We start from the raw sequence: 24,608 nt of genomic DNA on the forward strand, positions 1-24,608 counted from the left end.
CAAACAATTTTTTACCCTACATCACTTTGCCCCCTAGTGTAATGGGTGGTACCACCCACAGAATGGGAAAAACACAAAGATCCACAATGTTTTAAAATATAGCCAACATACAAGCTTCTAGTTTGCACTCAGCATTTTCATTACTTATCTCTGGCCAATAATGCAACTCATTCCGTTATCAGCTCTCAGGTGATAAAAGGCCACAAAACTAAAGGAGTCTCCCCATCCCCTGATAACTTATTACACACTAAACCAGTGGTGCACAAACTGTGGGGGGCGACCAAAGTTTGGGTCGTGGGAGATATCTATTGGTTTGTGCAATCATTATGAGTAATCCTGGATTTATACCAAACACTGCATTCCTGAGGCACTCTAGCCAGAAGTAATTCATTTTCAATGGAGAGAGGGTGACCCACGTAATTCCTACTGCTAAAATTTCACCAATTGAACAAACTGCTTATAGTAATTGTGCGTGAGGCTCTTGCTTGGATATGAAGTTCTTGTCTAGGCCAGTGGTGCACAAAGTATGGGTCGACCAGCCAAACTTAGATCACATGGGATATCTATTTGGTCATGGTATCATGTCTTAGGTCACAGGATATATCTGTTTGGTTGTGGTATTGTGTACACTACAGCAGCACTGCAATGCAATTAGGCTTGAATGGAAATGGTAGTATTCATTAATGCTATTCTGCATTTGTACACATAAATGTTAAATAGAAAAAATAAAACTAGCTAAAATCCACTTTCATTGATTGAGTTAGATGATAACCAGTTAGATTCCAGTTAGTCAAAGTTATTAGCCCGGTAGCTCGGCTAGTTCACTAGTGAACCACAGCAAGGTGCAGTAGTGAGAGGGCCTTGTAGCAAATGGGTGGAAGGAGGTGTAGCCGTTATATTCGAGAGATTAGGCAATTTTGATGACAGGTAGGAGAAGAATAATGAATAGAAAATACATACACTGTATACATATAGTAGAGTAAAATTAGGTAACCAAAATAAGATTGTAATAGGGTGCTATGTTTGTGTGCCTGTTTGTGTTGAAGGGATGAAGGTGTATGTTAGTATGTTTATGGGTCTGTGTGTGAGTGTGTGTGGAAGTTGCTTTAATTCACAGGTAGATTTAGATAGGTGATGATAGGTTTCCAGATTTCTGAGATATATTCTGATTGGTTTCTTAAGGAGGCTGTCATTTTTTCATGCAATATGTGTTCTGTAATTAATTGGATATGCGGTGATAAGTTGAGTTTGCGTCTAGTTTTCTAGTTCATGAGTATTGTTTTTTTAGCGATAGCAAGGGTGACTAGGACGAGTTTGGAGTCATGATATTGTTAGTTAAGAGTTGTTAGGTCTCCTAGATTTGGGGATAGCGGAATGATGCCAGCCAGAATTGATGATATGGTGTGGGTGATTGTTTTGCAGAATTGGTGAACTGGTGGGCAGTGCCATGTGGCAAGGATGTTGTTATCTCTGGGGTTGAGGGAGCAGTGAGAACAGATATCAGAAGTGTTGAAGCCCATTTTGTGTTGAGTGATATGTGTGCTGTATATTACCTTGTATTGGATTAATTGTAGATTAGCAGATAAAGTCATTGTGAAAGTGTTGAAGCAGATTTGTTCCCAGAATTTTGTGTCAGTAGAGATCGATTGTTTTTTGGTAGAGCAATGGTTGGGTCTATAGCGAGGAGAATATAGTTTTGATACTAGTTTTTTGGAGCCTGATATTGTAGTCTTTTTTTTTTCAAGTAAAGGAGGTTGTTGGAGATTGTTCGAATAAATATTTACTTTTCCTTTAAATGCATTTTATTATCTGTAAATAGAATAGATGTTGATCTCTACCAATGTTGTACCTCTGGGTCAATGCTTGAAAACTGAGGAAAGTGTTTTCATCAAGATGGAGATGGGTGTTTCCAAATTTTGGATTTTAGGGGAGTTTTGTTAACCAAGAATTCTGGATTTGACCAGATTGGAGTGTGTTTGGGTGTCATAAATTTGTCATTGTGTTAATAGTCCACCAGGCTGTCCGGGTTTTTATAACAGGGTTTAAAAAAAAATACATTACAAGCATGTAGCAGACGGTTTTATCCAGAGCAACTTACACATGGCATTTACAGTGTATCCAATTATACAGCATATACTGAAGCAATGCAGGTTAAGTACCTTGCTCAAAGGTACAATGACAGTGTCCTAACAGGGAATCAAACCAGCAACCTTTTGGTTACTCCTTACCCATTATATTCCTTTGCTGCCCATTAATAGTTTTGCTCAGGAAGGGTAGGTCGTTAATGTAAACGTCTCTGCATTCTGACTGTTCAATCTCAAGCCATGGGTTTTGGTGCTGGTTTTTGCTGATCCATTTTGTAATGTATTTTAGTCAGTTTGCCAGAAAATAATGCTGAAAGTTGGGGGCATCTAGGCCTCCATAAGCTTTTTGTATGGTGGTCAGTTTTATCCGGGGTGGTTTATTTTCCTGGCAGAATTTTGATACTATTGAGTCTAGAGTGGAAAACCAATTTGTGTTGGGTTGGACACGACTCATTGTGCACAGATAATTTATTATGGGAAGGATATTCATTTTAACTGTGGAGATTCATCCCATAAGTGAAAGGGGTAGGTTATTCCATCGTTTTAGATAATTTTCTATGGTTTTTTATAAAGGAGTGAAATTGAGCTGAAACAACTCTGACAGCCTGGGGGAGATGTTAATTCCAAGGGATCTGATATTGCCAGTAGTGAGGGGCAGTGAGATTTGGTTTTGGGCTGCAGCATTCCACTTAGCTTCACTGAGTGGTAGAATTGTTGATTTTGTCCAGTTGATGGAGTAGTCAGATAAATTTGAGAATGGGTTAATGAGTTTGAAAGCTTATTGCAATGATTTTGTGTATATAGCAATAAATCATCTGGGTTGAGATTCCTATGATATTGTCGTTTTAACGTATGGCAGTAGCTAGGGGCTCTATGAAAATTGCAAACAGAGAGGGTGAGAGTGAGAATCCTCGTCTAGTTCCGCGTTGCAGTGTGAAGAGTTCAGAATTGATACCGTTAGTTGTCACTGCGGCCATGGGTGATTTATAGAGTGTTCTTATCCAATGAATGAGTGATTCTCCAAAGCCAAAAATGTCCAGTTAACTTTGTCAAAAGCCTTTTCTGCATCTAGAGAGGTGACTGTAGCATTGGTATTTTCTTGTTGAACAATATTCAACAAGAATGTATTATTAAATGAATGTCTTTCATGAAGCCAGTTTGGTCTGCGTGGATTAATGTTTGAATGACACCTTCAATTCTGGTGGCGAATGCTGTACTGATGATTATCAGGTTTGTGTTAATGAGTGATATAGGGCAATAACCAGAGCAGATTGTGGGGTCTTTGTCATGCTTAGGTAGTACTGAGATCAAAGCTGTATTAATGCAAGGGTATACATGAGGTTGTTTTAATTTATGTAATCATTCTGATGAGAAGTGGTGAGATAGTTTGGCAGAATTGTTTAGAGAATTCAGCAGGGTAACCATTTGGGCCTGGAGCTTTATTATTGGTCAATGAATGTATGGCTTTCTCCAGTTCTATTGGTGAGCGTGGTTTATCAAGTGTTTCTGTTTGTTCTTTTTAGGAGGGTGATGTTGTTTAGGAAGGTTTCAATGTCTAATGGGTTTGGATCTTTCTCAGGAGTGTATAGCTGATTACAGAATGTCTTAAATATGGTGTTAATATCTTCTGGGGAATATAATATGTTACCCTGTAAGTCCTTAATTGCTGGTATTATTGACTTTTCTTTGTTTCTTTTAAGTTGAGTAGCTAAGATTTACCTGATTTGCTACTAAATTCAAAGTTGTTATGTTTTTATTTTTGTATTAGAAATTGTGTTTTTTATTGAGTATGTCTTCAAGAATGAATTTTGCTGTCAATTTGATCAGAAGGATTATTAAAATATAGATTTGTTAAATGCTTTATTTTTTGTTCCAATTCATGTTCAAGTGTTCGTGTTTTTTCTTGTATGTTGAAAACGAAATGATTTTGCCTCCTAGTACTACTTTAGCTGTTTGCCAAAGGAGTTTAGGCGATGTGTCTGAAGAATCATTAATTTCTAGAAAGGATGCCCACTCTCTCTTAAAATAAGAGTCAAAATCTTGGTCTTTTAGCAGAGATGTATCAAAGCACCATCTGGAGGTTGTTTTTTTTGAGGTATTGGTTATGTAACTCAACACTAATTGGTGTCATATTCCTCGTGTTTCTCATGTTTTCTGTTAGCCTCACGTATCTTGTCTTTTTCGTACGATCTTTGTTCTTTGTTGCAGCGTAGGCGGACTCTCGCCCCAGCTCTCAGATCAAGGCTGATCTGACTCACCTGCGCTCTTCGCATTCCGCACGCTGCCTCGCCAGCATTTAGTCTCGGCTCATCCACAGATCTTCGCCAGATCGTTGTTTCAGCTCGTCTGATGCGTTACGCCGGGTTTCCCTATTTTTGCTGTTTAAACTTGTGTTTTCTCGTTTCTACAGATCCGTGCATTCGCCTGCTTCCCCTACTCTGCCAGTCGGTCCTGTTCCTGTCGTGTTGCATGTCTGTCACCTGTCCTGTTCGTAGTCCAGTCTTCGTGGTTGTTCAGGGTCTTGTCTTTGTCCTGTCATCACTTCTCCTATTTTAGCTGCGGGATCCAGCTCGCCCTTCGCTGGCCTCCCAGTCCAGCCCGGTTCAGCCCGGTCCAGCCCAGCCCAGTCCCGTCCTCGTCCTGCCAGTCTGGTGACAGCTCCCCGCCTTGCCTGGCTCAGTTGCGGACCCAGCTACTTCCCGCGCCTCGGCCCCGCCTCCCCGGCTCCTGCTTCGCCCTCGCCAAGCCTCGTCATAATTGTACAACCCGCTAATAAATCTGTTTGATTCATCTGATCTCTGTGTTCGAGTTCTGCACTTGGCTTCTTCAGAGTCGCGTTCGTAACAACTGGGGCATGATCCAAGATGATAATTGTGTGAATTCGTGTATTAGAAATATGAGGCATAATGGAATTGCTCGGGAAGAAATCAATCCTAGAGAAGGATTTGTCTACGGATGAGAAGAATGCATTTTACTAATGGATTTTTTAGTCGCCAGCTATCACCAAGGCCAAAGTCATTTATACATCCATCATCTATACCCGATAATCCTGAGCAGGGTCGGGGGTGGTGCTGGAGCATAGAGTTTCCAATTAGCCTACCTGCATGTCTTTGAACTGTGGGAGGAAACCAGAGTACCTCAAGGAAACCGACACAGACAGGGTGAGAACATGCAAACTCCACACAGAAAGGCCCCAAGCCGAGATTCGAACCCACAACCTACTTGTTGTGAGACAACAGTGCTACCACGTGGGTTTTCTCATTATCTACACCCGCTTATCCTGAGCAGGGGCGCCGGGGGTGCTGGAGCCTATTCCCGCGTGCATTAGGCGAGAGGCAGGAATACACCTTGGACAGGCCGCCAATCTATCGGAGGGCACACACACCCTCACTCACACACTCATACCTGTGGGCAATTTAGAGTCTCCAATTAGTCTACCTGCATGACTTTTTGGAGGAAACCGGAGTACCCAGAGGAAACCCACCTGGACCCGGGACACATGCAAACTCCACACAGGCCCCAAGCTGAGATTCGGACCCATGACTTTCTTGCTGTGAGGCGACAGTGCTACCCACTGCCCCACCATGCCGCCCACAAAATCATTTATGTATTGTTTTATTATTTTTGTGGAGTTCCAGGATATTGTATTGTCTAAAATATTGGATTGGTTAATTGGGCTCAAGACTGTGTTAAAGTCTCCCCCAATTATTAATGTGGTGGCTGAAAAGTAAAGTAATGATGAAAACAAAATGGAATTTAGTTAAAATCAATAATTGAATGTTATTTATTTGAATTTAATTTAAAGTTAAATTCAATAATTCAGACATTTCCATAATTGTCCATTTCCCCTATTCACTAAACAAGGAACTAGATGCTGACAGTAGAGACATGATTACAGGCAATTAATCTTGAAATTCTAAATTAAAAACATTTGTATAACTACTTATTGCAGACATGGAGGAGAGCTGGTATAAATATAACAGTTTTTGGATTTTGCTCATTTACTCAATATTTAAATATTTAGCCTAACACTGCATAATTTTACTTCAAACAGTCTATGTCAGGAGTAGCCTAATTCCCCTTTTCAATTATGCTGTGTTCATAACTTAGTCAATTTCGATTAGATGTGCTGGATTTTTCCTACCATCACCGTAAATTACTGTACATCAGAACTTCCATGTAGCTTACCCTTTTAAGACAATGTAGTGACCTGTGAATGAAGTTATGTTAATTATGTTTCACATAACTTGCACAGCATTGCAAAAAGATGCATTTATCTAATTGACAACAGACTATTTCATTTAAAAAAAGATTATGCTCTTTTATACATGTAATAAATGAAAAGTTTAATTTGGCCATAGCTTATTTAAAAAAGAAGTCATGACGGTTGGTCATTTTGTAAATAATACAAAGCCACTCCTCTGAATGTTTTTCCCCAAGAAGGGAATGCCTCTTCCTTTCCATGAGCTCAGGGGGCTGTGCTTCAGGAGGGTATTTAAACATGAGAGAGTGCCACATCCTGTCCTGAAAGCATGGAGGTGATATGGACCCTGCTGGCATTGGTACTGGCACTGGTGGCTGAAGCTCTCACCCTGGCAAAGGGAAGTTCTGGGTCGGAGTGCACACTGCAGGGGACCCCCAGTCCTGAGTCTTTATCCCAGCCTGGGGACTTTGTGATCGGAGGCGTTTTTTCCATCCACGACTATGTGACCACCACTGAGAACAACTACACCAGCCGACCCAAAGCGCCGCAGTGTATGGGGAGGTCAGTGAAGAGAGGAACAGCATTGTACAATGTGGAGGCCACTTTGGGGACAGCCATATGTTGTGAAATATATTACTTAAATTGATTGCAGAATGTAGAGTAAATATACTGTAAATTAAATAGCAAAACATTTATTATATTATGATCTCCACAGGGTTCCTCTTCGTCATAAAAGACAAGCCTGTTAAGTTTTTTGTTTTATATATGTCGTTGTGTTATTACACTGAAAGCAAGGTATACTGTGCATTTCATTTCGTTTTGGTTGTTTCATTTTTTGCAAACAATATTTTTTCCAACAGTCTCACCTTCAGGTTGCATACTCTTGTTTTGTTTATGTCAATGTTTGTGACTCTTCATTTTGTTCAAAACAGTTTGAATTTCCGGGAACTGCGCTTTGCTAGAACCATGGTTTTTGCCATCAAGGAAATCAACAACAGCTCAGAGCTCCTGCCAGGTGTAACTCTGGGCTACCAGATCCATGACTCCTGTGCCTCTGTGCCAGTGACCGTGAAGGTGGCGTTCCAGCTGGCCAATGGCATAGAGCCAGTCTTCTTTCCCAACCAGTCCTGCTCAAAGTCTGCCACCGTGCATGCTGTTGTGGGTGAGTCTAGCTCAACTCCTTCCATCGCCATGTCCAGAATTCTCAGGCCCTTTGCCATCCCCCAGGTGAGCTGTTCTTGTCCAGTCCCCCATTGCATGTTCCAATAATTAACTGAAATTACTGATGTAATTATCCCTGCATTCAAAAATGTATTTGAAATAAATATAGAGACAAACCATTAATATATAGGATATTTTGTTCATATTTTGTCTTTATGTATCCACAGACGCATGGAAAATATTTTTGAATAATAAACCTGCTGCTATCATGGCAACTTGGTCTTACTGCTGTTTCAGTGAATAGACACCTTTACCATCATTTCCCAATATAGCCACAATATTTCTTGCTGTCAAGATTCCTCCTTCAGGAGACTTTGAATTTGCTGAATGGCTACAGGAATTTGTGTATAGCGCTAATGTATAAACAGATAAGTAGGTAGGTAGTTAGGCACGTAGGTAGACAGATATATTTGTTCACTATTCCTGATTAGAATAAAGTTGTATTCACAGATTAAATTGTGCATCTTTCCATTCATGGAGCTGTAGGTGAGCCATTTTGCTACCTGTGCCTGTCTTAGTGACAAGCTGCAGCACCCCACCTTCTCCAGGACCATCCCCAGTGACTACTACCAGGCAGCTGCCCTGGCTAGACTAGTCAAGCATTTTGGCTGGACTTGGATCGGAGCGGTGCGGAGTGACTCAGACTACGGGAACAGTGGGATGGCTGCCTTCCTGCAGGCTGCACAGGCAGAGGGCATCTGCGTGGAGTACTCAGAGGCATTCTACAGGACCAGCCCCCGCGCAAAAGTGCGACACGTGGCAGAGGTCATCAGCAGGTCCACGGCCCGCATCGTTATGGCATTCGCTGCCACAGGCGACATGCTGGTCTTGCTATCGGAGCTGGAAGGCATGCTGATGGCCCCACTACAGTGGATTGGGAGTGAGGCCTGGGTCACTAACCACAAGATGTTGCGGTTCCGTCTGTTCGCCGGTGCCATCGGTTTTGGCATCCCTCGCTCAGTCATTCCAGGGCTGCGGGACTTCCTGTTGGACCTGGGGCCGGCACAGGTTTCCCACTCGCCAATCCTGACAGAGTTCTGGGAGACCGCATTCGGCTGCAGCCTGGGGGGAAGTCAGACTGTAGCGGGGAGGAAAGCATGCGATGGAAAACAGAATCTGCGAGATCTACAGAATCCCTACACGGACACATCCGAGCTGCGCATCTCCAACATGGTATACAAGGCCGTGTATGCAATAGCCCATGCCATACACAGCATCATCTGCACAGACGAACCTAACGCTCCACCCCACTGCAACACAAGTATCCAAGTTGAGCCCCGGCAGGTAAACAGTCCAGTACACAATCTTTCAACTATAATGGATAAGGACATCAACACACGAAACCTACTACCTAAATGGCCAAACAAAATTTAGCATTCCGTCACTTCAAAAATCCCTTTAAATCCACAGAATAGGTTATTTTCATGATGAATGTGTAAGACCTGCTCATTTTTATGCTGGCCATAAGAACCTGGGAAAGGCACATATCACTGCTGAGACTGTGAGGATGTGGTTATTGGGGAGTGGATAGTTAACATGGAGGTTGATTGGAAGTTGAGTTGGTTACCGACAGTTGTACTATCAACCCTCTTATTCCCTCCCATCAGGTCATGGACCACCTGAGAAAAGTGAACTTCTCCAGGAATGGGTACAAAGTCTCCTTTGATGCCAATGGGGATCCGGTGCCCACTTATGAGCTGGTGAACTGGCAGGTGATGAGGGATGGACACATGGAGTTTGTGACTGTGGGCAACTATGATGCATCTGCTCCAGATGGACAGGTGTTGATCATGAACAGAAACATTACCTGGGCAGGTGGCCAGTCACAGGTAATTTCACATTCAAATGTGATTTCATTAAACAGATATGGTGGCATGTCAGATTTGGCTCCATGCCTATTGCTGTGATATTTGTTTGAAGGTGCCTGTGTCAGTGTGCAGTGAGAGCTGTCTCCCAGGCACTCGGAAGGCTGTGCAGAGAGGAAGGCCTGTTTGCTGCTACGACTGTGTCCCTTGTGCTGAGGGAGAAATCAGCAATGCTACAGGTACAGAGAAGCTGAAATAATTAACTCTGTGTAGGACATTATTGTAACATCTATGTAGCACACTGTATTGCATTTAACATGAGTTAATTCTGAATATGTATATTTTTATAAAAGCCATTGCAGGCTTTTGCACATTTGTGGACACACCTGCAGCTCAATGAGCTTAGGCAAGACAATGTTGATGAGTTTTTACAAGTATCTGAAGCAGAAAACTAGTCACATGATTCAATCCCACAACCCTCAGAACCTGTTTTTCATGCCCTGACCTCTCCTGCAGATGTCTGAACAATGAGGTTTTCTCTCTTTTGTGCAGATTCCCTGGACTGTATCACCTGTCCAGCTGACTATTGGACAAATGCTGAGAAGGATAAATGTGTACCCAAACCTGTTGAGTTTTTGTCTTTCCACGAGGTTCTGGGGATCATCCTCGCGGCTTGTTCGGTGACTGGGGCCTGCATAGCCATCACAGTGGCTGCCGTGTTTTACAGACACAGGGACACTCCCATTGTGAAAGCCAACAATTCAGAGCTGAGCTTCCTGCTGCTCTTTTCATTGAAACTGTGTTTCCTTTGCTCTCTTACCTTCATCGGCCAGCCCTCTGAATGGTCCTGTATGCTGCGCCACACTGCGTTTGGGATCACCTTTGTCCTCTGCATCTCTTGTGTTCTGGGGAAAACAATAGTGGTGTTAATGGCCTTCAGGGCTACACTTCCAGGCAGTAATATGATGAAGTGGTTTGGGCCTTCCCAGCAGAGACTCAGTGTTCTTGCTTTCACTCTCATACAGGTCCTTATTTGTGTGCTTTGGTTAACAATATCACCTCCATTTCCCTACAAGAACATGAAGCACTACAAAGAAAAAATCATTCTAGAATGTGATGTAGGATCAGCAGTGGGGTTCTGGGCTGTCCTGGGTTATATTGGACTCCTCTCCACATTGTGCTTTGTTTTAGCTTTTCTGGCTCGTAAGTTGCCTGACAACTTCAATGAAGCCAAATTCATCACATTCAGCATGCTCATATTCTGTGCAGTCTGGATCACCTTTATACCAGCTTATGTCAGCTCACCTGGAAAGTTTACTGTAGCTGTGGAGATCTTTGCAATTTTAGCTTCCAGCTTTGGTCTGATTGTTTGCATTTTTGTCCCTAAATGCTTCATAATATTGTTTCGGCCTCAGCAAAACACCAAAAAGCACATGATGGGAAAAATGCCATCAAAATCTCTCTGAAACACATGAAGAAATTTCAGTAATATTGATGCATGATTGTATGCCATATGTTTGTTAAATTATAATATATTTCTTTTAGTGAAAAACAGATATATCTGTAAAATCTCTGAGGATATTTTTACTACCAATGCTAATTTCGCTGGAGCCTAAGACCATCAGGGATTTCATACCACCAATAAAACATTAATAAATCAGAATGCCTGTGTTTTCTGCCTTTTGTGTAAATTGTGCAGTTGTTCAGTGCTCACTGAAAATGCACCAAAGTAACAAGATTAGAACTTAGTTTTAGATTTAGAAGGAGCAAAGCCTGTCTGCAGAGTGCTGTTGCTGGAGGGCAGACAGAGTCAGTCTTACTCCTTTGTGTGCTGCAGAGGGGTGCAGGAGGTGTGACTGAAGTTTGCTGCCAGCCTAACAATATACATCATCATCAAGCAAGGGGTTGTTTGTTTTTCCAGGCTGGGAGGGCATAGCTGTCTTAGGCTCAGGAGGAGAGACATGTTTTTGTCTGGTAATCATTTGATTGAAAATACCTGTGTGAATATGACTTTAGAAAGGGACTTACTCTACAGGGTTGGAGTCCTGATCGATGTGGTCACTTCTGGCACTACGATCCTTACTTCACTCTAGTGTTTCTTTTGCGCCTCTACATCATGAAACCTATGCACTTGTTGTACGTCGCTCTGGATAAGAGCGTCTGCTAAATGCCTATAATGTAATGTAATGTAATGACTCCCACAGATATCCAGCGGATTTCTCACTGGGATTCAAAGAAATACAGCATGATCACATGCTGTTTGTTGTTTATCCACTGACCATTCTCCATCTAACAGAAGGGGTGTACAGGGCGTATTTTGATTTCTGAGCATAAAATTAACACCTGCCACATATGATTGGTTTTGGAATAGTGTGAAAGTGTGAATAAAATCAAACAATTTTCTTCTGTGACCTCCACAGCCAGCAGAGGTTAATTGGGGTTCATGAGAGTGATTGAGCTAAGCAGTTCACAAAAGTAAATCTCTCCACTGACCATTACTAGAAACACAGCATTCACCACTTATTTCAGCATGACACACTCTTCAGTACAATAGTCCAGTTAAAGTGATAATGGGGAATGTAAGTGGTAACACAGAACATATTTGGTACTTCAATGGTTTGTCAAAGGGTTATCTGTGGGTTGTGGTACAGTTGAGGCCAAAGGTTTACATGCAGCTTGGCTGAAGATATTCAAACTCAGTTTTTCACAACTCTGCACATTTTATGTTACCATAGATTTCTTTTGGCAAGTCAATTAGGGCATCTACTTTGTTCACATCAGAGGTAATTTCCAAACAATCGATTAGAGAGATTTATTTCAGATTTAGTTCACCATATCAGAATTCCAGTGGGTCAAACGTTTACATACACCAAGTTGACTGTCTCTTTAAACAATCTGGAAGATTCCAGAATTGATGTAATGACTTTTTAGAAGCTTCTGATTGGCTAATTGTCATAATTAGGAGTTAATTGGGAGCTAATTGGCACCTGTGGCTGTATTTAAGGGCCTACCTTTAGAGCTACTGACTTTTTGCCCTGGATACCATGGGAAAATCCAAGTAACTCAGCCAAGACCTCAGAAAAAAATTGTGGACCTCCACAAAGCCAGTTCCTCCTTAGGAGCAATTTCCAAACAAGGTATCACAAGCATCTGTATAAACAATTGTATGCAAATATTAAAATCTTGGGAACACACAGACACTGCATCATTCAGGGAGGAGGCAGAAAATAACTCCCATGGATGAACAAACTTTGGTCCGAAAGGTTCCACTGAACCCCAAGACAACAACAAAGGAACTGGTGGAGTTGGAGGCATCAGGTACCAAAGTATCTACATCCACCATTAAGAGAATCCTACATCGCTGTGGCTTGAAAGGCTATCGCGCAAGGAAGAAGCCCCTACTGCAAGACTGGCATAAAAAATCCAGATTTAAGTTTGCAGCTGATCACCAGGACGAAGACCTAGCCTTTTGGAGGAGTGTTCTCTGGTCAGATGAAACAAAAATTGATCTGTTTGGCCATAATCAGCTCTATTTATGGAGGGAAAAGGGTGAGGCTTTTAATCCAAAGAACACCATCCCAACTGTGAAGCATGGGGGCGGCAGCAAAATGTTGTGGGGGTGTTTTGCTGGAAAAGGGACTGGTACACTTCATAAAAAATGTCCATTTACCATTACCATTTTTATGGGGCGACATAGCTCAGGAGGTAAGACCGATTGTCTGGCAGTCGGAGGGTTGCCGGTTCAAACCCCGCCCTGGGCGTGTCGAAGTGTCCTTGAGCAAGACACCTAACCCCTAACTGCTCTGGCGAATGAGAGGCATCAATTGTAAAGCGCTTTGGATAAAAGCGCTATATAAATACAGTCCATTTACCATAATGGGTTCATGAGGAAGGAGGATTATCTAGAAATACTGAAGCAACACCTCAAGACATCAGCTAGAAAGTTCAAACTCTTCCAGCAGGACAATGATCTTAAGCATACCTCCAAAGCTGTAACAAAATGGCTTAAAGACAACAAAGTGAAAGTATCGGAGTGGTCATCACAAAGCCCTGACCTGAATCCCTCTGAACTGAACTGAAAAAGCGTGTCCGAGCAAGGAGGCCCACAAACCTGACTGAGTTACACCAGTTCTGTCATGAGGAATGGGCAAACATTCCAGCAAAGTATTGTGAGAAGTTTGTGGAAGGCTACCCCAAAAATTTGATTCAATTTAAGCAATTAATAGGCAATGACACCAAATACTAACAAAGTGTATGTAAACGTTTGACCCACTGAAAATCTGATATAGTACATAAAAGCTGAAATGAATCAGTATCTTAGCTATTATTTTGAAATAACCTCTTATGGAAATAAAGTAGATACCACAATTGACTTAATACAGGAAATTTATGGTAACATGAAATGTGTGGAGTTGTGAAAAATTGAATTTGAATATCTTTAGCCTAACTTTTGGTCTCAACTATAAATAATGTTTTCTGTAACACTGCAGTACATATTGAGTATAGCACCATAGGTGCAAAGAATATCCTTCCCAAACATAGCCACATAGTCATAGTATAGTAGGCATAGTCACCATTTAACACCCCCCAACCCACTATGTTATTTTCCACAAGCAATCAATCACATATAACAAGAAAGTATTTTATTTTCACCAATTAAATATAATTGAAATTCCCATTACTAAGAGAAATTGAATTTACATTTGCTATGTTGGTTCTTCACAATGGCATGCTCCAACACAAAACATAATGGAAAAGCCAGTAACTTAAACCGTAACAATTAAGTATAGCTATGCTTTCCACAAGATGTCATCAGTCCAACTTGGTAAAAACAGGGATAACCTACAGTACTAGAAACAGAACCAGTGGTATTCCCAGACATAAATTAGCTCTTCTTAAGATAAACATACATTTAGTCCTGCTAACAACATTAAGTATTCTAGGCTAAGACATCAAAAATGTGCACTTACAACATATATATATATATATATACATCTAGCTAGCTAGCTAACTAGTAAAACAATTTGAAACGTTAGTGCTAGCTAGCCATATCATAGTAGATCGAGCATTTGCTATGAAGTCTCGTTAGCTTTACTGGAGAGTTGTCATGAAGATCCTAGCTACTAAAAACATTTCTAGTCATGCCAGCTGTAATTAGCTATTTAGCTAACAGATAGCAAAGACAATACGGTACATGATGTTCAATGAACTGGCCAGCCATATGGTTACACCCTTGCTTCACTGGATTCGACACAGATTGCCTGCTAGCCATTTCAGACACTGACTGGCTGATGCTGTCGATATTAGCTATTAGATAAGGTGAATGCCCCTGGCAATGGAGTATGTCTCAGAATAGACCAACCCAGAGTGCCCGAGCTAAATTGGTGAGTTTGACTGGCTGTTGCTACCTGCCTGTGACAGTCCCTGGACTTAACAGTTTCCCATTGTTCTCATCTAATGTTCATTTTTATAACTTTTAAATGATGGAATAATTCAAACCCAGAGAAGCTAGCTTGAGATAAAAAAATTTAAAAAATTTTTAATCCCAGGACATTACAGTGGTAGACTAAGGACATTTATGAGCAGCACTGGAGTGAGGCTGAGAAAAGGGGATTTCATCTTGCCATTTTAATGCATTTTTATGCTTTTAAAAAAAGTAGCTCTGGAGTGTCTGCTAAATGACTATAATGTAATGTATATCTCCCCATGTTCAGTCTATAGAGATCCAAATTTAGAATTCTGAGGTCTAGTTTAATAAAGTCCGGAGAAAAAATGTAAAGAATGGATTCATGACCGTTGGTCATTTTATAAATAAAACAAAACCATTCCTCTGCATGTTTTCCCCAAGAAGGGAATGCCTCTTCCTCTCCATGACCTCAGGAGGCTGTGCTCCAGGAGGGTATTTAAACATGAGAGAGTGCCACATCCTGTCATTAAAGCATGGAGGCGATATGGACCACACTGGTCCTGGCACTGATGGCTGGAGCTCTCACCCTGGCAAAGGGAGGGCCAAGGTCAGGGTGCACACTGCAGGGGACCCCGAGGCCTGCGTCTTTATCCCAGCCTGGGGACTTTGTGATCGGAGGCGTTTTTTCCATCCACTACTTTGTGAGCAGCACTGAGCACAACTACACCAGCCAACCCAAAGCGCCGCACTGTATGGGGAGGTCAGTGAAGAGAGGAAGAGCATTGTACAATGTGGCCACTGTGCAGCCACACATTAAGATTCTGGTGATGCATGAATATAAACAAAACATGTTGGGAACGTTATTACTTAGATCAATTGCAGAATGTATGATAAATATACTGTAATTTAAATAGCTAAATATTTAATTTTATTATGATCTCCACAGGTTTACTCTTCGTTTTAAAAGAGAAGCCTATTAAGTTTTTATTGTATACATGTTTTCATTGTTGTTTTATTACGTTAGAAATTATTTAGAAGATATTCATTCAATTCTATTTTGGTTGTTACATTTTTAGCAGAAGATATCTTTTCCATCAGTCTCCCCTTCAGGTTAAGGCATTGTTTGTCCTTACAGCAGTCAAGTATTCACATATAGGTTAGAGACAATTTTGCAACTTTAGAAATATGTCTGTTCTGTAATTCTAGATGTCAGAATATAAATGCTAAAATGTAGATGAGCTTGAACTATTTCTTATAACCCCAATACCAAGATGACCGTCTACAATAATCTGTTGATCTTCATGGTAAATGGACTGCATTTATATAGCGCTTTTATCCAAAGCGCTTTACAATTGATGCCTCTCATTCACCAGAGCAGTTAGGGGTTAGGGGTTAGGTGTCTTGCTCAAGGACACTTCGACATGCCCAGGGGGGGGTTGAACCGGCAACCCTCCGATTGCCAGACAATCGGTCTTACCTCCTGAGCTATGTCGCCCCAGTGGTGAACCCATGTAATGCTTCTCTCTTTTATCAATCAGAATATGAAACATGTCCAAATAAATACAAATTCAAAGCATATTTTAAATTATTGTCATTTCACACCTTTTTGCCTATTCTGTTATGTTTATGTCAATGTTCTTGACTCTTCATGTTGTTCACACAGTTTGAATTTCCGGAATGTGCGCTTTGCTAGGACCATGGTTTTTGCCATCAAGGAGATCAACAACAGTTCCGAGCTCCTGCCAGGTGTAACTCTGGGCTACCAGATCCATGACTCCTGCAACTCTGTGCCAGTGACCGTGAAGGCGGCGTTTCAGCTGGCTAATGGCATAGAGCCAGTCTTCTTTCCCAACCAGTCCTGCTCAAAGTCTGCCACCGTGCATGCTGTTGTGGGTGAGTCTAGCTCCACTCCTTCCATCGCCATGTCCAGAATTCTTGGACCCTTCAGCATCCCCCAGGTGAGCTCCTCCTGCCCAGTCCTCCATTTTATTTTTTTGATAAATTACCTGATATTATTACGATATAATAATCCTTGCATTCAAAAATGTATGTGGAATAAATGTAAAGATACATGATTAATATATAGGCTATTGTGTTCATATTATTATATTAAGTATTTAATAGACAAATGGAAAATATTTTTTGCATAATAAGCTTACTGCTTTCATGGCAACTTGGTCTTACTACTGCTTACTACTACTACTTTACCATCATTTCCCAAAGTAGCGACAATATTTCTTTGTACAAGATTCCTCTACAGGAGATATTGAATTTGTTGAATGGCCACAGGAATTAGTGCAAAATTCTACTGTATTAGTTCTAAATAGAGAGATAGGTAGGTAGGTAGGTAGACAGATATGGTGGTTCACTTATATTCCTGATTAGAATTAAGTTGCATTCACTGTTAAAAATGTGCATCTTTCCTTTCACGGTGCTATAGGTGAGCCATTTTGCCACCTGTTCCTGTCTTAGTGACAAGCTGCAGTACCCCACCTTCTCCAGGACCATCCCAAGTGACTACTACCAGGCAGCTGCTCTGGCTAGACTAGTCAAGCATTTTGGCTGGACTTGGATTGGGGCGGTGAGGAGTGACTCAGACTATGGGAACAGTGGGATGGCTGCCTTCCTGCAGGCTGCACAGGCAGAGGGCATCTGCGTGGAGTACTCAGAGGCACTCTACAGGACCAGCCCCCGTGCAAAAGTGCGACACGTGGCAGAGGTCATCAGCAGGTCCACAGCCCGCGTCATTGTGGCATTCGTAGCCACAGGCGAAATGCTGGTCTTGCTGTCAGAGCTGGAAGGCATGCTGATGGCCCCGCTACAGTGGATTGGGAGTGAGGCCTGGGTCACTAACCACATGATGTTGCAGTTCCGTCTGTTTGCCGGGGCCATCGGCTTTGGCATCCCCCGCTCAGTCATTCCAGGGCTGCGAGACTTCCTGTTGGACCTGGGGCCGGCACAGGTTTCCCACTCACCACTCCTCACAGAGTTCTGGGAGAGCGCTTTTAACTGCAGCCTGGGGGGAAGTCAGACTGCAGCGGGCCAGAAAACATGCGATGGAAACCAGAATCTGCGAGATCTGCTGAACCCCTACACAGACACATCCCAGCTGCGCATCTCCAACATGGTGTACAAGGCTGTGTATGCAATAGCCCATGCCATACACAGCATCATCTGCACAGGCAAACCTAACATTCCACCCCACTGCAACAGAAGCATCCTAGTTGGGCCACAGCAGGTAAACAGTCCATTGCACAAACTTTCCACTATAATGGATATGGGTATCAACAATATTATTATTTTTATTATTTGGCTGATGCCCTTTACCAGTGTGATTTAGAGAGCATTCAATACTATGATACAGATTGCAAATAATGACTCAGAAAGCACACTTTAACCTATATTACACAACATACTACAATAAAAGGGCACTACAAAATATAGCATCCAGTCACTTAAATCCCTTTTAATCAGAAGAACAGGTTATTTTCAAGGTGAATATACTCAGGTGGAATGTGAAAGATCGACTAATTTTTATGCTGGCAGCAAAAATCTGAGAAAGACATACCTGTATACCACTGCTGGGGAAGGTCTAAGATACAACACACAACCTGCAACCTAAAAGGCCACAACAAAATATAACATTCAGTCACTTAAATGCCTTTCAATCAGCAGAACAGATTATTTTCATGGTGAACACTGATGTGGAATGTGAAAGACCTGGGACAGGCATATACCACTGCAAGAACTGCAGGGATGTGGTTACTGCAGAATACTGTGTGGATGGTTAACGTGAAGGTTGAGTGAAAGTTGAGCTGGTCACTAGCAGGTGTACTATCAGTCCTCTGGCTTCCTCCCATCAGGTCATGGAGCACCTGAGAAAAGTGAACTTCTCCAGGAACGGGTACAAAGTCTCCTTTGATGCCAATGGGGATCCGGTGGCCATTTATGAGCTGGTGAACTGGCAGATGATGAGGGATGGGCACATGGAGTTTGTGACTGTGGGCCACTATGATGCATCTGCTCCAGATGGACAGGTATTGATCATGAACAGAAACATTACCTGGGCAGGTGGCCAGCCAAAGGTAATTTCACATTCAAATGTGATTTTGTTATACAAATATGGTGGCTTGCCATAGTTGGCTCCATGTCCATTGCTGTGATATTTGTTTGAAGGTGCCCGTGTCAGTGTGTAGTGAGAGCTGTCCACCAGGCACTTGGAAGGCTGTGCAGAGAGGAAGGCCTGTTTGCTGCTATGACTGTGTACCTTGTGCTGAGGGAGAAATCAGCAATGCTACAGGTACAGAGAAGCCGGAATAATTAGCTACTGTATATGTAGCATATTAAATATATTGAATTTAGCATAACTAAATTTGGAATATGTACTTTGCAGGTTCTCACATGTTGGGGGACACACCTGCAACTTAATGAGCTTAGGCAAGACAATTTGATGCGTTTAATATCAATGTAAGAATCTGAAGCCCAAAACTAGTCAGATGTTTCAATCCCACAGACCTGTTTTTTTTTTTTTTTGCCCTGATCTCTTCTGCACACTCCTGAACAACGAGGTTTTCTCTTTTGTGCAGATTCCCTGGACTGTATCACCTGTCCAGCTGACTACTGGTCGAATGCTAAGAAGGATGAATGTGTACCCAAACCTGTGGAGTTCTTGTCCTTCCACGAGGTTCTGGGGATTATCCTGACAGCTTGTTCGGTGACTGGGGCCTGCATAGCCATCACAGTGGCTGCCGTGTTTTACCGACACAGAGACACTCCCATTGTGAAAGCCAACAACTCAGAGCTGAGTTTCCTGCTGGTCTTTTCACTGAAACTGTGTTTCCTTTGCTCTCTTACCTTCATCGGCCGACCATCTGAGTGGTCCTGTATGTTACGCCACACTGCATTTGGGATCACCTTTGTCCTCTGCATCTCTTGTGTTCTGGGAAAAACAATAGTGGTGTTAATGGCTTTCAAGGCTACACTTCCAGGCAGTAATGTCATGAAGTGGTTTGGGCCTCCCCAGCAGAGACTGAGTGTTCTTGCTTTCACTCTCATACAGGTCCTAATTTGTGTACTTTGGTTAACAATATCGCCTCCTTTCCCCAACGAGAACATGATTCACTACAAAGAAAAGATCATTCTAGAATGTGATGTAGGATCAGCAGTGGGGTTCTGGGCTGTACTGGGCTATATTGGACTCCTTTCTATATTGTGCTTTGTTTTAGCTTTTCTGGCTCGTAAGCTGCCTGACAACTTCAACGAAGCCAAATTCATCACATTCAGCATGCTCATATTCTGTGCAGTCTGGATCACCTTTATACCAGCTTATGTCAGCTCACCTGGAAAGTTCACTGTAGCTGTGGAGATCTTTGCTATTTTAGCTTCCAGCTTTGGTTTGATCATTTGCATTTTTGTCCCTAAATGCTTCATAATATTGTTTCAGCCTGAGAAAAATACCAAAAAGCACATGATGGGGAAAATATCATCAAAATCTCTCTGAAGCACAAAAGAAAATCTCAGTAATGTTGATGTATGATTGTATTTTAAACTTTCAATATATTTCTTCGGTATATTCCTTTAAGTGAAAAAGTGCATATATTTGAATATCTCTGAAGACCAAATTTTTCATTTGTAATATTAACTTAGCAGGAGCCACAGACCCTTGGGGATTGTATACCATCAATAAAGATTGATTAATCAGGGTGTTTGTGTTTTCTGGCATTAGTGCATGATGTGCAATTGTTCAGTATTCACTGAAAATGCATTGAGCAAAGGTGCAAGACTGGAACTTCACTGAAACTTGTTGCAGCTGCCATTCTAACAAAAGTTTTGTTATTCAGGGCTGGGAGGGCGTAGCTGTTTTCAGCTCATTCTTTTTGAGGGCAGAGTATTTTTTGTCTGGTGATCATTTGATTGAAAACCTTGTGTTAATATAACTTTAGAATGGACCCCAACAGATATCCAGCAGACAGCTCCCTGGTAACCAAAAAAATACAACAGTGATCAGACATGCTTGTTTGTCCACCAGCCATTCTCCATCTAACAGAAGGGGTAAACAGGAATTAATTTCTGGGCATAAAATGAACATCTGTTATGCATTGAAGTATGTGAAACTGAGAAAAATCAAGCATTGTTATACTGTCACCTCCACAGCTAGCAGAGGTCCATTGAGGTTCATGAGACTGATAGAGCTATGCAGTTCACACACATCCATTTCTCTACTTCTGACACTTATTAGAATCACAGCATTAGCCACTTATGTCAGCATGAAAAACTCTTCAGTACAGTTGTCCAATTATAGTTATAATTTGGAAAGTAAGTGGTAACAAGCAAGGGATTTGGCAATTCTAACGGTTGTTAGTGACAAAATGTATGTCTTTTTTTTTTGGGGGGGGGGGGGGGGGTGGTCATGTGTTCTAGAGCCATAAAATAATTTTCTTTATGAAATCACCCGCTCATGACCAAGATTAATATTTGCGTTCAGTTGATTTGCTCATCCATTTTGCCTTGAATCTTGAACAAACAGAACGACATCCCATTTGAGAAGTATGCGTGCTGACCATGGTTGCCCGTAGTTGATGTGGTCTTTTACACAGACTTCAAAGCCAACATCATCTTAGCCACTGTTCCTCTTAAATAGGGCCACCAGTTTGTTTCCACCATGTGGTCTGTTGGGATTTAAACTGATATGTCAACGGTTATCATGAATTTATTTTTATTTGACTTTTTTGTGAAAGTGAAGTGTTATATAACTGCTCTCATTTTTATCATGGGCATTTCCCACTGCTAACAAAACAGATCATGCCCTTGTACAACACTTACAAATACTGCAGCATGTCCACGGCAGTAAGTAATCAAACTGGATTTAACATGTGACCGTTGCTTGTAAACATTACTGTCAATCATCATCTGTGCTTAATTAGTGGCAATAACTTCATCAACTTAGGTTACTGAGGTGGTACAAAGGGGATAATTGTTTGAGAAGAGGCTATTGAAACCTCTAGCTGATGGAGGACTGAAGTACCATGTGAGAAAACAAAGAAAGACAAATTGGTGGCCCAAGTTATGAAAAATTTCAGCAGTCTCAGTCACTTAAAAGCTCCTAACAAACATGCCCGCCCAACCACTCCTCTTTCAATGACAATGAGAGCTTTTCTACAAGTCATGCCAGCAAAAATAGAATATCAGGCAAGTTTCCCTGTCCAGAATGTTTGTATACAACCATGAGCAAGCTGTAATGTTAATTGTTTAACTCAGGAACAACACCCATGTGGAAGCACCTGCTTTCATTATACGTTGTATCCCTCATTACTTAAGTGTTTCCTTTAGTAAGTTGGCAGTTTGGTGAGAGTGCAGAACTAACTAATGGTTTTTGTATTTGGCTCAATTGTGAAAATATTACTAGAAATAGATTCATCATTTTTAATTACAAACAACCTACATCCCTTGGCTATGATTACACACAACAATTACATTTCTGGGACATACCATTCACTAGCAATCTGACTGAAAGTACCAGGAGTGAAATGTTACATTTAACCCTGTGGGTGGGGTAAAAACGAATGCGGCGGGGGCCGGGGGTACACCTAACAGTCTTAAAAGCTTTAAAAGTTAACACAAAGTAAGGTAATTCACTACAATTCAATGTTACATAACACAAACAGCCGATCTATCTTAATAAATCTATTACAAGACTGTATAATATTATCTAGTTCCTGTCTTATATTTTATCTTTTTGATCCAAACAGCTGTATCAGTCAATGTCACATGTCACCAGGTAGCCTAAAGTGAAAGTTGACTTTCAAAATACCAGAAAATAGCTGCCAAACAACCTCTGTGCCAACCAGCCTCAGTCTTCTCCAGTTGCATTCTCTAGTACATTTGTTCTGTTGTGGCATAAATTAAACACCTATCTGGCGAGTCAGAACTATGTGAAATATGTTTCATTTTCTGAACCCAGCAGTTTTAACCGTTAACACCCTCGTTTGACGTCCGGCACTCTGAATAATGAGCACAAGTGCATCAACAGTTAAAACACCTCACCAACATGTAAAATATATTTATTTGATTTAATTTGGTAAATATAATCTAAGATATCAATTATCAATTAAATCACCAAATTCATTGATAGGCAGAGCAAAGTGTTGGATTAACCTTTATCAAAATGTACAATTCACAACCAGATGAAAATTGATAAATTGAAGTTACAACAAATATTCACGTCTAATCTAAAGACAAGGTTCAACTACCTTAAAACAATTAACAAAGGTTACAGACATGGGCAGTCACCCAAGAAAATAATGAAAGCAGATGCCAAACCACAGCTTTTGTCCCAAAGTAATCCAAGGATGTACAAAGACCAAAATTCAAAATTACAACACAGCAGGATATTCCAAAAGATACATACATTCACACCTCACATAGCACACCAGATCTGTCTACACTTTTGCCTGGCTTGCAATCCCAGCACGTTAGCATGCTAAAGCAAAAATATGCAATCTGTTTGTCACTAATAGACTGTTTAGTTCAGAATAGCAGTTCAGAACTATCTCATCCCTCAGTGTTGAAAGCAAGGTATTCTTTAGTATCGTTGCCCGATGCCTGATTGAGAACCTCCTGAAGAACTCCTTCATCGACACCTCAGTGGAGAAGGGGGGTGTCCCAAAAGTGCCAGGATGCATTGAGCACACAGGGGTTGTCAATCAGCTCATCAGAAAGGCAAGAGAAGGTAGAGGAGATCTGGCTGTTCTGTGGCTGAACCTTGCCAACGCCTATGGGTCCATACCACATAAGCTGGTGGAAGTAGCAGTTGTCTGGCACCACATTCCAGGCAAGATCAGGGACCTCATTCTGGACTATTACAACTGCTTCAGTTTGAGAGTCACCTGTGGAACTACAACAACAGCATGGCATTGGTTGGAGAAGGGGATAATCACAGGATTTAACATTTCAGTGACCCTATTTTCCTTAGTTAAGGATATGCTGGTTAAATAAGCAGAAGTGGAGTGCAGAGGTCCTTTGATCTAGTCTGATGTCCGACAGCCCCCCATCAGAGCCTTCATGGACGACTTGACAGTGACAACTACATCGGTGCCTGGATGCAGATAGATTCTCCAAGGCCTTGATGGACTCATCACCGTGGTCATTGGTTGTGAAGCAGGGGAAGGTAACAGACAATTTTTGCTTCTCCCTAGGAGGTATCCAGATTCCATCTGTCACTGAGAAGCTAGTCATGAGTCTAGGCAAGGTCTTTGACTGCACCCTGAAGGACACTGCATCACTCCAGACAACCAGTAAGGAGTTGGAGTCATGGCTGACGACAGTGGACAAATAATGGCTGCCAGGGAAGTTCAAGGCCTGGACATACCAGCACAGCATTCTCCCTCATCTCCTATGACCCTTGGTAGTCTATTAGGTCCCACTGACAACTGTCAAGAGCTTCAAAAGTAAGGTTAGCTAATTCCTCCACAGATGGCTGGGCCTGCCATGAAGCCTGAGCAGCATCGCCTTGTATGAGCAGAAGAACAAGCTATGGCTCCCATTCAGTAGCCTGACTAAGGAGTTCATGGTCATCCGTGCAAGAGAGGTGCTGCAATGCAGAGACTCCACTGACACCAGAGGTTGATCTGGGGAAGCAGCTCAAGTTCCCAAACACAATTGCAGCGACTATGCTCAGGCCTGACATGGTCCTGATGTCTGAAATATCTAGACAGGTGGTCCAGCTGGAGTTGACTGTTTCCTGGGAAGACCGGATGGAGGAGGCCTACGAGAGGAAGCGAGCTAAGTGCGAGGACCTGGTTAGCGAGTGCCGGAGGCAGGGATGGTGGGCACAATGTGTTCCTGTGGAGGTGGGCTGCAGAGGCTTTGCAGGCCTGTTTCCTTGCAGG

General features: G+C 41.9%; 2 protein-coding genes and 1 pseudogene across 2 annotated transcripts; all 3 read left to right on the plus strand.

Annotated features, from left to right (window-relative positions):
* Window positions 1–6,616: 6,616 nt before the first annotated feature.
* On the plus strand, window positions 6,617–10,961 carry LOC135236122 (extracellular calcium-sensing receptor-like). Its single transcript, XM_064302319.1, has 6 exons — window positions 6,617–6,849; window positions 7,221–7,515; window positions 7,996–8,793; window positions 9,117–9,338; window positions 9,430–9,553; window positions 9,867–10,961. Exons 1-6 carry the CDS (start codon window positions 6,617–6,619, stop codon window positions 10,778–10,780), a joined length of 2,586 nt encoding a protein of 861 aa, XP_064158389.1. The 3' UTR covers window positions 10,781–10,961.
* A 2,225-nt stretch (window positions 10,962–13,186) lies between these two features.
* On the plus strand, window positions 13,187–20,422 carry LOC135236229 (extracellular calcium-sensing receptor-like). Its single transcript, XM_064302474.1, has 7 exons — window positions 13,187–13,249; window positions 15,378–15,481; window positions 16,385–16,679; window positions 17,162–17,959; window positions 18,585–18,806; window positions 18,898–19,021; window positions 19,308–20,422. Exons 1-7 carry the CDS (start codon window positions 13,199–13,201, stop codon window positions 20,219–20,221), a joined length of 2,508 nt encoding a protein of 835 aa, XP_064158544.1. The 5' UTR covers window positions 13,187–13,198; the 3' UTR covers window positions 20,222–20,422.
* Window positions 20,423–20,664: 242 nt separating this feature from the next.
* LOC135236788 (uncharacterized) lies at window positions 20,665–24,346 on the plus strand (annotated as a pseudogene).
* Window positions 24,347–24,608: the final 262 nt, after the last annotated feature.

Source organism: Anguilla rostrata, chromosome 12 (genome assembly GCF_018555375.3).
Source record: "Anguilla rostrata isolate EN2019 chromosome 12, ASM1855537v3, whole genome shotgun sequence".
Taxonomy (NCBI): domain Eukaryota; kingdom Metazoa; phylum Chordata; class Actinopteri; order Anguilliformes; family Anguillidae; genus Anguilla; species Anguilla rostrata.